Raw genomic sequence first — 12,761 nt, forward strand, 5'->3', positions numbered from 1 at the left:
GCCAGGATAGCCAGGACCGATTGAGGTGTTTACACTTTCTTTGGAAGTGTTGATTGAGTCGTTTGGTCTTTTGTGTAAAGGAGTGTTTTGAGCAGTTGTTGGTTTTGTTCAGTGTTTGCCTCTCTGAGGAGATAAGGAATCACCTCCTCCTCCCTCAACGTAGATTTCGTTGCCTGTAGATTTTGTTGTGAGTAAAATTACATTTGCTATGGAAGGTGAAAATATGTTGTTTGATATCCTTGAAAAGAACGCGTCTCGGCCATCGTCATCAGGGATGGACTGGGCACGTGAAAACTGGTATAACTTGCAGGCTGTTTCTGACCGCATTTGCGTTTTACAACATGGGGCTCGTACCCGAGCCGGGAAAGGCAAATCATTTATTTGTGCGGTACTCGGTGCTGCTTTAAAAGAAAAAGGAAAGCTATGAATGTTAAACGTGGAAGGCTGCATTGTGCCCAAGTACCAGTGTGCAGGAAACATGGCCTGCAGCACTCCTGGGAAAGGGTGATGGAAGATAAAGAAGGCTGTGTCATAACATACCTTTGATGAAGAGAAACCACTGGGAAAAACAGATGTGGCATCCCTGAAGTCATCACTCTTAAGCTTGTCTGAACCTTTTTTTCCTGCCCCTGCGTTGAGTACAGATACATGTTGGGCAGAGAAATGGCTTGAGAGCAGCCCTGAGGAGAGGGCTGTGGGGCTGTGGGTTGAGGTAAGATTCAATATGAGCTGTCAATGCGTGCTTGCAGCCCAGAAGGCCACCAGTAGCCTAGACTGCATGAAAAGAAGCGTGAGCAGGCTTTGAGCAAGCTGGTCTAGAGGGAGGTGTCCCCTCCAGCAGGAGGGCTCCCTGGGATCAGCCTTGGGAGCAGTGGGCATCCTGCAGACGGCACGGCTCTGGGAAGTCGCCGGCGGGGCTCCGCCGAACGGGGAAGGGGCGGCGCGACCCCGCGCCCTCCCAGGCACCCCCGCTGCGCCGCTGTCCCACCGCCCCCCGGGCCTCCGAGGGGCGAGCCGACCCGCCTCCGTCCCGCGGGGGCCGGCCGTCAGGGAGCCCGAGCCCGCGCCGCTGAGGCGGACGGAACCGCCTCTCTTCGCCGCGCCGTTGGCTCCGACCGGGAGCCTGTGTGAGGCCGCCGCTCCGCAGTGGAGCCGCGGCCGGGCGGGCGGCACCGGGCATCGCTATGGAGAGGAACCCCATCCCGGTGCTGACGGTGCAGACGACGCCCTACGAGGACCAGCGGCCGACGGGCGGCGGGGGGCTGCGGCGCCCCACGGGGCTCTTGGAGAGCCAGCGCAACTACCTGCCCAGCTTCGTGCAGAGCCTGCTCTCCTCCGTCGATCTCCGCGACCGCCAGGGCTGCACCATGGTGGTGGGCAGCGACGGCCGCTACTTGAGCAAGACGGCCATCGAGATCGTCGTCCAGATGGCCGCGGCCAACGGGGTAAGCTCTCCATGCACATGGCCAGAAAATGCCTGGAGATAAAGCAGCTGAGCCCTGTTCATGGTTCACATATATCAGCACCAATGTTCCTTTTAACCTTTAAGAGTTTTATTTAGAAAGGAGGTGCCTGTCTCAGAGTCGTATGTGACTTGACATGTGATTCATGGAATCTCAGAACTGTGGGGGTTGGAATGGACAACTGGGGATCATCAAGTCCAGTCCTGCTAAAGCAGGTTCACGACAATAGTTTTGTTCTAGGTTCTATCATTTCACTCAAGAATCTTGTTTGTATTTCAAATAAATTTTTGCATTGCTATGGAATTTGTGGGAGAACTTTGTCTTAGAGACTGTCATTGATCCGTATGACTAGCAGCAGGAGGAGTAAGAACATATCTCTGACACCAGTGTGGTAACAAGTGACTTAAGGTTGCAAGTCAGGTAATTTAATGACTGTTATTTAGAGACATAATCTTGGTTTTCATATCCTCAGATTTCTTGTCAGAGGTCCAGTTACTTGTTTTGTTGCTTCTGTACTGGAAGAGCTTTTTCAATTCACTAAAACAAGCAAAAAATAAGAATTTCTCTAGCCTGGTTTGGTGGACTTTTTTTAGCTACAGGTATGAGTTAATAAGGCAAACTAATCAGGTGACAAGTGCTGTGTTGCGATATGCTGGGAGTTCTGAAAATACTAGGAACGATTTCAAATGTGATGATAGTTGTGTGGAAAGGAGTGCTTAAAGCAGCTAATGGTTTTACTCCATTTTAATGTTCTCCCTTTAGGTATTGTATCTGTTGTTTATGCAAAGCATGGATTGCAGGTAAGATACTGGATTTCCCACATGTTTTAGATAAACTGCTACCCAGAACAGCTGTTGCAATGATGTTCATTTTGGTTAATTTTTTTACAATTGCTTTAATTCTTACAACAAATAAGGATATATTTCGTTTATTGTGGCTCACTAGTACTGTGTTTTGAACAGGAACAAAGAACTGATAAGCATGCAATTTTCAGCTTCTTACCAAGGCAGCAGCATCTCTGCAAAGAGTTGTCAGGTTACTTGACATGTGATTCATGGAATCTCAGATCTGTGGGGGTTGGAATGGACAACTGGGGATCATCAAGTCCAATCCTGGTAAAGCAGGTTCACGACAATAGTTTTGTTCTAGGTTCTATCATTTCACTCAAGAATCTTGGTTGTATTTCAAATAAATTTTTGCATTGCTATGGAATTTGTGGGAGAACTTTGTCTTAGAGACTGTCATTGATCCGTATTACTAGCAGCAGGAGGAGTAAGAACATATCTCTGACACCAGTGTGGTAACAAGTGACTTAAGGTTGTAAGTCAGGTAATTGAATGACTGTAATGGCAGCTACGGGGAGGAGAGGTCAGAGGGTTGGACTACTACATACTGTATCGGATTAACAGATGATTTAGTTGCCTGGAAGTAGAATAAAATGTCAGGTAACAGAGGCATCTAAGTAAAGTGTACTGAAAGAACAGACCTACAGAACAGTGAGGATTGGTAAGTGCAGAAATAGTTTTTCATTTCTAGCTTTTTCATTGATAGTTGGCCATAAAAACAGTTCCTTACAATGTAGTCACTTAAGCAGTATGAATGAAAATCATACATTGTGTAAAATGAATTTGGCATAGTTTAAATGCAAATTAATTTGAGCATTTTTTAAACATGCTTAATCCAGTTGTTTTAATTATTGTCCCAACTTGAGAGAGGAGAAGCCAGAAGGCCTTGTCAACGAAGCATCTCGGTATGGATATCAAAACCACTTTTTTAATCATAGTCAGTGACTGCACTGTGCGGAAGATCATTCAAAGTTGATTCTTTTTCTTTTCTAAGGTTTTCCCCTCCCTTGCTTTTAAACAAAGGTAGAAAACAAAACTTACTCTGTACTTCGTTTGATCATTCTGCTTAGATGTGAATTTTCTAATAAGTAGGTTGATCTGAAAATAATGCCTCCTCTTTTTTTCCATGGAAACTACAACAGATAGAGTACAAATAACAGGTTGATAGAAGCTCAACTTTCAGCTACAAAAACAGTTTTCAGTATAGTCTCCTCACCATTAGCTATACATTTTTGCTAGCAGTGAGAAAGCCTCAGCATGCTGTGCTTGTAAACATTTCAGTGGCCATGGCTTGTCTTTCATGTCACTGTCTGCTGCTACTTTTGTCTACTGAAATGCACAAGCCACAAGTAACCTCAAGAAGCTAATACTGTAGTCATTCCATGATGTTTTAGTTGGCTGATGGTTTGGTTAATGTTTGCCTTCCTGTACTAACTAACAATCTAGTAATTTTACAGCGCTATGAGAGACATACTGCTTCTGCCTTACAAAAAACTGCTTGTTCAAGGTGTTCCTTTTTTCTTTTTCCAAATGCATAGGCAGGTTGCATTAGCTGATCTTGTAATCGTCAATAAAACGGATTTGGTTTCAAGGGAAGAATTGAATAAAGTCAGACCAACTGTCAGGTATGAAATTTCTGGTTTAACCGTGACATTGTATGTGCTCAAATGTTATTAGAAATTAGATCTCATGATTGTTCCAACAGATCGTGTAGTGAAAAAGAGCAGTGAGAAAGCAGTGAAAAAGAGTCTGCCCCTTTCTGGAGATGTTTCCAGTGCATTTCTGTGCTTCCACAGTCTTATCAGCTTGCCTAAGTAAGATTTGATGTTACCTGCTCAGAAGTGTAGAATTATAGAATAGAATCAAAGAATGCTCTTAAGTTGGAAGGAACCTTCAAGGACCATTGACTCCAACCTCTGGCTCTACTCAGGACCACCCAAAATTCCAATTCTATGTCTGAGAGCTTTCTCCAAATGTTCCTTGAACTCTGGCTGCTTGGGGCTGTTCCATGTCTACGGCCCTCTGGTGAAGAACCTTTTCCTAATACCCAACCTGACCCTCTTCTGGTGCAACTCCACACCGTTTCCTTGGCTAAATTAGGCCTAAAAAATGCCTTATAATAGACCTTTGTCTTAAGTGCTCACATTCTTATACTATTGGGCAGCTGTTGCCATTTGTCTGAGTTAACTACAGGGGGCAGTGTCTGGTAGTACATACATGTTTATTAGCAAATCTAAAGGGGTATGGAAGATATCTGAATAATTGTCATGGATGTAAAAGAACAAATGGGCTGAATCAAAGCAGTGTTCAAAGGTGTGTTCCATCTTTCTCAGTACCCTGACAGACAAAAAGGAATATTGAGAAATACTTTGCAACGTTATTTGTGGTTCAGACTCTTGAGAATTCTTAACCTTGCAGTTTGTACTGGGAGAAGAAAAATGCTCTGTTCAGTAGTAATATTTTATTGTCAGAAGTTGTGAATTTTGACCTTGGTTCGGCTATAAAATGTCACAAAAGCAAACTTTTTCTTGATGCCTCTTGGACTGTAAAACATTGAGTAACAGTGTGAGAGATGTTGTTATGTTTCTTGTATTGCTCTACATTGTTAAATTGTTCAATCGATATATTACAGTTGCGTTTGCACCTCATTTTGCTTTTTTCTATTTATTTTAGGTCAATAAATGGACTTGTCGAAATTTTGGAGACACAAAGGTCGAGGTATTAGATTAACCTGTATTCCAACAAGTACCAAATCCTGTCCCACTGACATTATTTTTACAAAGCTTTCATTATGATCTGTTGGCTGTGCACATGCATACCTACCTGTACTGTGTTTTAATGTGTGCTTGTGTTCAAAGAGGTACAGAACGATTGTTCCCATCAGAGAATTAGATAACACTTAGGCATCCAATACAAATCACATCTTTCAGAAAACAGATTCTTGTGTATTTTTTGTATGTTTGTTTGTTTGTTTGTTTAGTATTAATTTATTCTTTAACTGTATTCACTAAAATTCTCTTTTTATGCTCCCATATTACTGTACAGCTGAAAGCTGCTTTACTCCACGGTAGATAGCACTGACTGCTGACATCTGATAATAGGGCTGGCTTCTGGTGCTTTGCATTGGAATAAGAGATCAGGAAAAAAAAACAACAGACATGAACAATTATTTATATGTTTAAAAATGAGTAATCGAAGTTTCAGTACACATAATTCTTACATGAAGTGAAAATACAAAGCTTTCTTTCTCTCCCTATCTGTGCAGAGTTGATCTTTCCAATGTGCTTGACCTGCATGCTTTAGACAGTCTATCTGGAATCAGGTATGGCAATAATTTCACTTTTATTAAAAGGAATGCTCATTGCATAGATACACGCATGAAGTAGGTACATTTACATTTAGGCAGAGTCTGCATCTGAATTTCTGTTGCATGTTCTAGTTCAGACACTTGTTTACAATTCTCAGTAAGAGTAAGAAGTACTAGAAAGAGGATGTTTTTCCACTTGAGATACATGCAGCAAAAGATTGTAGGGTTTGTAAAATGAAATGAGAGCCAAAGCACCCATGATTGTTTGGCGTTTTCCCCCCGTTTCCCTTGTTGAGGCTTTCAGTTGTCCATTAGTACTACTACTACTAAATAAGATCTCAGTGCTTTTTTCTGGTTCTCTTAAAACTCAGAGGATTTAATTTTTTTCTTGCTTTACATTGTGATGAACTGGAGACCTTAGTTTTCACAGGAAACTCTGAGTTCCACAACAACCTAAGCCTTGGAAATGTTGTTCAGCGTGTTCCTGGATCCGTTATGTCCTCTGGTTCTTTTATGACTAAGAGGCTCAGCTTTAAATTAGCAAACACTGCACAGTGTGCAGTGGGAATTAGCTTTGGGAATGAGTTAAGTAGAAAGTGGTGTATAGTATTTCACTTCATTTTATACTGCACATTTTACTCTTAGAAGCAATGGCTTTGTTCCTTTTTTACTTCCTAACATAGTTTCAAAAAGTGATGCCCAACAAATCATCCCACAGATGTCAGAAGTTACTTTTTGTTTTATAAAGATGTAAGAGTGTAAAATGTAGATAGAAGTCCATGGCGACTTACTCTATGATGGTTAAAAGTTAGTAGGAGGGTCGTACTATTAGCCTTGTTGTGAAAATGGGTCTCCTAAGTCTTTCTTGTAAGACACTGACAGCTGAGTTAGAACAAAGCGTTTCTAACCATAACAGACTCTCTTGGCCCAAAGACAGCTAGAAACCAACCAGAAATGACCATCCAATAGGTCACTCCTTGCTTTATCACTCATAGGTCAGAATTTTTTTCCTAATCTAGAAAGGAAATCCGTAATGGTTCTGTACATTACTATAGTCAAATTAGAGAATTGACAGTGGAATTCCAGCAGTTAATCTGTGGCAGACTTCCTATCACAGATCATTTGAAAGATCAAACAAACATAATTAAACATAACTATTCTGAGATTAAAGCTGAATTAACAGTTGAAAATTACTTTGATAACAGCACTTTAGTTTTGGTCTGCAGTACTGAAGAGTTTGTGTAGATCTTGTTTGAGATAATGACACTGCATCCATCCAGTGCAAATGCAACATCTGCTTGTTTACAGCTTGCAGAAAAAATTGGAGAGTATGAAGACAACAGATGCACATCTCGACAAGGTAATTACAACAAGCACTGCTTCAGTCTCGCTGTTAGAAGATAGTTCAGGATAACTGCAACCATGGCATACTAATCATCTTATTTTTTCAGAAGGTTTCAGGTAGAGAATAGTATGTTTAAGATCTCTGGAATATTACCCTGAATGCCATGTACTTTGATACAGATAGATAGTAAATGTATATACTGAGTTCTGCTTTCAAATATGGTTTAAGAGTTCTGTTTTTGGAAACAGTGTTCTTGTACATTACTACAACAGACAAGTAATACTATTCTTTTCAATATTTGTCCTTATTGAGCAATTGAGATTTGAGAATTGAGCCCTATACTTACACCTGATATTTATCCCGTAGGTCGAAATGATGTCAGTGTTTGTAGATATTGGGGAGTTGCTGTTCACAACTTTGCATTAATTAAGGTGTTAGAGAGACACATTCTGTGAGTGCTTCCCTTTGTTTTTACACAGAAAATCAACAGATCAACCTGTAACAGTGAATTAGGTTTTCCTATAAATTTGATATAAATCCTATAATGGCACGTGTGCTAGAAGGTTAGGAATGTGAAATGCTTTGTTTTTCCAGATATGTAACCCAGCTTTTATTTATGTCAGGGTAGAATCTTCTCTCTTGCTCTGTGCAATAAAACAATCCTTGCATATTACAGTGTAAATTGCATTTTTATCTTGGTGATTGTGTTTTATTTAGAGAGAAAATACAGTATTTTGTCTGTTTTGTGGTTTTGATTTTTAATAAATAATTGAAGGGGAAAGGGTCTGGCCTGTCACTCCTTTAGAGTATAAGCAGTTGTGTGCTAAATGCTGCTTTTAAGCATCTATCTTGTCTGTCTTGTGTGTCTTTCCATTTACAGGACATAGTGACAGTAACACTTGAAGTCCTAGGAAATATTAAGGAAGAAAACCTTAATCTCTTTATACAGGTAAATATGAATACATCGCAGTCAAGTGCGAAATCACTGTGTCCTTTTGTAGAAAATCATCTTACGCTGTTGTGTTTGTGAAAACATTTTTCCTCTTTGTAGAATCTTGTGTGGGAAAAGAATGTGAAAGATAGGACTGGATGTACCATGGATGTCATAAGACTGAAGGTTTGCCTGAAACTTCCAACCTCTTTGTTTTGTGCTTTCCCTCTTTTTAAATGGAAAGAAACTGCAGTGTATTGTCAGCCACATACAGGTCAAAGAGCAGACAAAAGAGAGAACATCAGTTTGTCATTGATCCATGTAGAGACACTTAAATACCTGCTGGCCAATGAGACCACTCAAGGTAGCTGACAGAGAAGCAAACCACAGTACTACTTGCTGTGTAGTGAAAGGGGAGACTTGCAGTCCCAAACATGAGTGGGACAGGATGAATGATCAGGACATAAGTGAAAGGAGGTGATGTTGTTTTCCCCTCCTTTGCTCTGAAAGGTCTCATCCATTTCACCTAGATGGCTCCTTAGCTAGGGATGTAGTTACAGGTTTCTGTCCACGATTACAGTTATTGGCATAATAAACAGAAGTTTAACTGAGTGTAACAATGCAGCACAATGCTAGTTATGGTCCACCTAAAATTTTTTGATTACATCAGGCTGCAGTTTTAAAGATGTGATTTACACATAAGTGTATTCATCCCCGTGTACGATTCATTGCATAGTTCTGAGGTGAACGTTGGTGATGCTTGAGGATATACTTTCATTTTCCTTAAACCACAAAGCTAAGTAAATGATAAAAAAGTCGATTGTATGATTAGACAAGGTCTAAGGAAAACAATCAAATGTGCTGTGATTTGTTTCCTGAGAACATATGTGTGTCACAGGCAGCAAGGTAATTATTTCTACTTCACTGGAAGAAAGGTTTATTTCTTGACAAGTAGAACAACAGCAGCATAAAGCCAGCAGTGCTGATGCACTTCAAGCTGTCTGTTGTAGTCATTAGCTGTACTGCTGATTAGAAGTATGCTTCTGTTGTACTGAGCTTTGGGATCAAAGTAATATTTACATGATATTTTAGACAGTTTTCTAGTGATGAAAACTCTTTTAGTGCAACGTTTGGCATGTGAGTTAATGGACTTAGTTTTGAAAGTATTCCGTTGTTAATTCCATTGCTAGTCATTTCACCACCCAGATATTTGTTCTTTCTCAGCTATTGAGAGATTCTGTTTCAAGACAGTGTAAGTGTTAAGCATGAGAACTCAGTGGGAACAGACTCAGCATTTTTGCCTATTTTACATCACCTTGGACAGGTGATGAGGCTTTCATAGAGACATATATCATACATACAATCAAAGTGGCATGGTAGGAGATGACATTGAAATTTGCACAAATATTCCAGGTAACCGTCCAAATGAGAAGCTGAAGGCAGAGTATAGCAAAGTATAATTCTTAATTGTAAGAATGGTTGTTACAAGAGATGACTCTGTTGCATTGTTATTTTGATCAACCTCTGCATATTTGTCAGAGGTTTTTCCCTGCTCTGTGTACTTGTAAATTTTTTTTGGTTTTTTTTCTCCGTAAGTATTTTGTTTTTAAAGGTTTGTTTATATACTCTAAGAGTTATTTTTCTGGTAAGGGACTCGTATCTATTCAAGGCAAATCTCATCAAGAGAGAGTCCAAGGTGTCCATGAGCTGTATGATCTGGAAGAGACTGCAATAGAATGGAAAGAAGATGACAAAAGAACCAATAGGTTCATTCCCAGGGTGAGAGAGTGAGGCAGACTACTACAAACTGGATCGGATTAACAGATGATGTAGTTGCATGGAAGTAGAATAAAATGTCAGGTAACAGAGGCATCTAAGTAAAGTGTACTGAAAGAACAGACCTACAGAACAATGAGGATTGGTAAGTGCAGAAATAGTTTTTCATTTATAGCTTTTTCATTGATAGTTGGCCATAAAAACAGTTCCTTACAACGTAGTAACTTAAGCAGTATGAATGAAAATCATACATTGTGTAAAATGATTTTGGCATAGTTTAAATGCAAATTAATTTGAGCGTTTTTTAAACATGCTCAATCCAGTTGTTTTAATTATTGTCTAGCACTTGACAGAGGAGAAGCCAGAAGGCCTTGTCAACGAAGCATGTCGGTATGGATATCAAAACCACTTTTTTAATCATAGTCAGTGACTGCACTGTGCGGAAGATCATTCAAAATTGATTCTTTTTCTTTTCTAAGGTTTTCCCCTCCCTTGCTTTTAAACAAAGGTTGAAAGCAAAAATTACTCTGTACTTCATTTGATCATTCTGCTTAGATATGAATTTTCTAACAAGTAGGTTGATCTGAAAATAATGCCTCCTCTTTATTTCCATGGAAAATACAACAGATAGAGTACAAATAACAGGTTGAAAGAAGCTCAACTTTCAGCTACAAAAACAGTTTCCAGTATAGTCTCCTCACCATTAGCTATACATTTTTGCTAGCAGTGAAAAAGCCTCAGCATGCTGTGCTTGTAAACATTTCAGTGGCCATGGCTTGTCTTTCATGTCACTGGCTGCTGCTACTTTTGTCTACTGAAATGCACAAGCCACAAGTCACCTCAAGAAGCTAATACTGTAGTCATTCCATGATGTTTTAGTTGGCTGATGGTTTGGTTAATGTTTGCCTTCCTGTACTTACAATCTAGTAATTTTACAGTGCTATGAGAGACATACTGCTTCTGCCTTACAAAAAACTGCTTGTTCAAGGTGTTCCTTTTTTCTTTTTCCAAATGCACAGGCAGGTTGCATTAGCTGATCTTGTAATCGTCAATAAAACGGATTTGGTGTCAAGGGAAGAATTGAATAAAGTCAGAACAACTGTCAGGTATGAAATTTCTGGTATAACCGTGACATTGTACATGCTCAAATGTTATTAGAAATTAGATCTCATGATTGTTCCAACAGATCGTGTAGTGAAAAAGAGCAGTGAGAAAGCAGTGAAAAAGAGTCTGCCCCTTTCTGGAGATGTTTCCAGTGCATTTCTGTGCTTCCACAGTCTTATCAGCTTGCCTAAGTAAGATTTGATGTTACCTGCTCAGAAGTGTAGAATTATAGAATAGAATCCAAGAATGCTCTTAAGTTGGAAGGAACCTTCAAGGACCATTGACTCCAACCTCTGGCTCTACTCAGGACCACCCAAAATTCCAATTCTATGTCTGAGAGCTTTCTCCAAATGTTCCTTGAACTCTGGCTGCTTGGGGCTGTTCCATGTCTACCGCCCTCTGGTGAAGAACCTTTTCCTAATACCCAACCTGACCCTCTTCTGGTGCAACTCCACACCGTTTCCTTGGCTAAATTAGGCCTAAAAAATGCCTTATAATAGACCTTTGTCTTAAGTGCTCACATTCTTATACTATTGGGCAGCTGTTGCCATTTGTCTGAGTTAACTACAGGGGGCAGTGTCTTGTAGTACATACATGTTTATTAGCAAATCTAAAGGGGTATGGAAGATATCTGAATAATTGTCATGGATGTAAAAGAACAAACGGGCTGAATCAAAGCAGTGTTCAAAGGTGTGTTCCATCTTTCTCAGTACCCTGACAGACAAAATGGAATATTGAGAAATACTTTGCAACGTTATTTGTGGTTCAGACTCTTGAGAATTCTTAACCTTGCAGTTTGTACTGGGAGAAGAAAAATGCTATGTTCAGTAGTAGTATTTTATTGTTAGAAGTTGTGAATTTTGACCTTGGTTCGTCTATAAAATGTCACAAAAGCAAACTTTTTCTTGATGCCTCTTGGACTGTAAAACATTGAGTAACAGTGTGAGAGATGTCGTTATGTTTCTTGTATTGCTCTACATTGTTAAATTGTTCAATGGATATATTACAGTTGCATTTGAACCTCATTTTACTTTTTTCTATTTGTTTTAGGTCAATAAATGGACTTGTCGAAATTTTGGAGACACAAAGGTCGAGGTATTAGATTAACCTGTATTCCAACAAGTACCAAATCCTGTCCCACTGACATTATTTTTACCAAGCTTTCATTATGATCTGTTGGCTGTGCACATGCATACCTACCTGTACTGTGTTTTAATGTGTGCTTGTGTTCAAAGAGGTACAGAACGATTGTTCCCATCAGAGAATTAGATAACACTTAGGCATCCAAAACAAATCACATCTTTCAGAAAACAGATTCTTGTGTGGTTTTTAGTATTAATTTGTTTTTTAACTGTATTCACTAAAATTCTCTTTTTATGCTCCCATATTACTGTACAGCTGAAAGCTGCTTTACTCCATGGTAGATAGCACTGACTGCTGACATCTGAAAATAGGGCTAGCTTCTGCTGCTTTGCATTGGAATAAGAGATCAGGAAAAAAAACCAACAAACATGAACAATTATTTATATGTTTAAAAATGAGTAATCGATGCTTCAGTACACATAATTCTTACATGCAATGAAAATACAAAGCTTTCTTTCTCTCCCTATCTGTGCAGAGTTGATCTTTCCAATGTGCTGGACCTGCATGCTTTAGACAGTCTATCTGGAATCAGGTATGGCAATAATTTCACTTTTATTAAAAGGAATGCTCATTGCATAGATACACGCATGAAGTAGGTACATTTACATTTAGGCAGAGTCTGCATCTGAATTTCTGTTGCATGTTCTAGTTCAGACACTTGTTTACAATTCTCAGTAAGAGTAAGAAGTACTAGAAAGAGGATGTTTTTCCACTTGAGATACATGCAGCAAAAGATTGTAGGGTTTGTAAAATGAAATGAGAGCCAAAGCACCCATGATTGTTTGGCGTTTTCCCCCCGTTTCCCTTGTTGAGGCTTTCAGTTGTCCATTAGTACTACTACTACTAA

The 12,761-nt window shown here is 39.7% G+C and overlaps 1 protein-coding gene across 1 annotated transcript; it reads left to right on the forward strand.

Moving 5' to 3' along the window:
* The first annotated feature begins 223 nt into the window (after positions 1-223).
* Positions 224-10,775, forward strand: LOC146751628 (uncharacterized). Its single transcript, XM_085533906.1, has 7 exons — positions 224-388; positions 842-1,445; positions 2,226-2,263; positions 2,426-2,578; positions 7,841-9,812; positions 10,011-10,057; positions 10,687-10,775. Exons 1-5 carry the CDS (start codon positions 224-226, stop codon positions 7,988-7,990), a joined length of 1,110 nt encoding a protein of 369 aa, XP_085390032.1. The 3' UTR covers positions 7,991-9,812; positions 10,011-10,057; positions 10,687-10,775.
* Positions 10,776-12,761: the final 1,986 nt, after the last annotated feature.

Source organism: Coturnix japonica, unplaced genomic scaffold, assembly GCF_054131305.1.
Source record: "Coturnix japonica strain WE unplaced genomic scaffold, WE-NBRP24 Scf070, whole genome shotgun sequence".
Classification (NCBI taxonomy): Eukaryota; Metazoa; Chordata; class Aves; order Galliformes; family Phasianidae; genus Coturnix; species Coturnix japonica.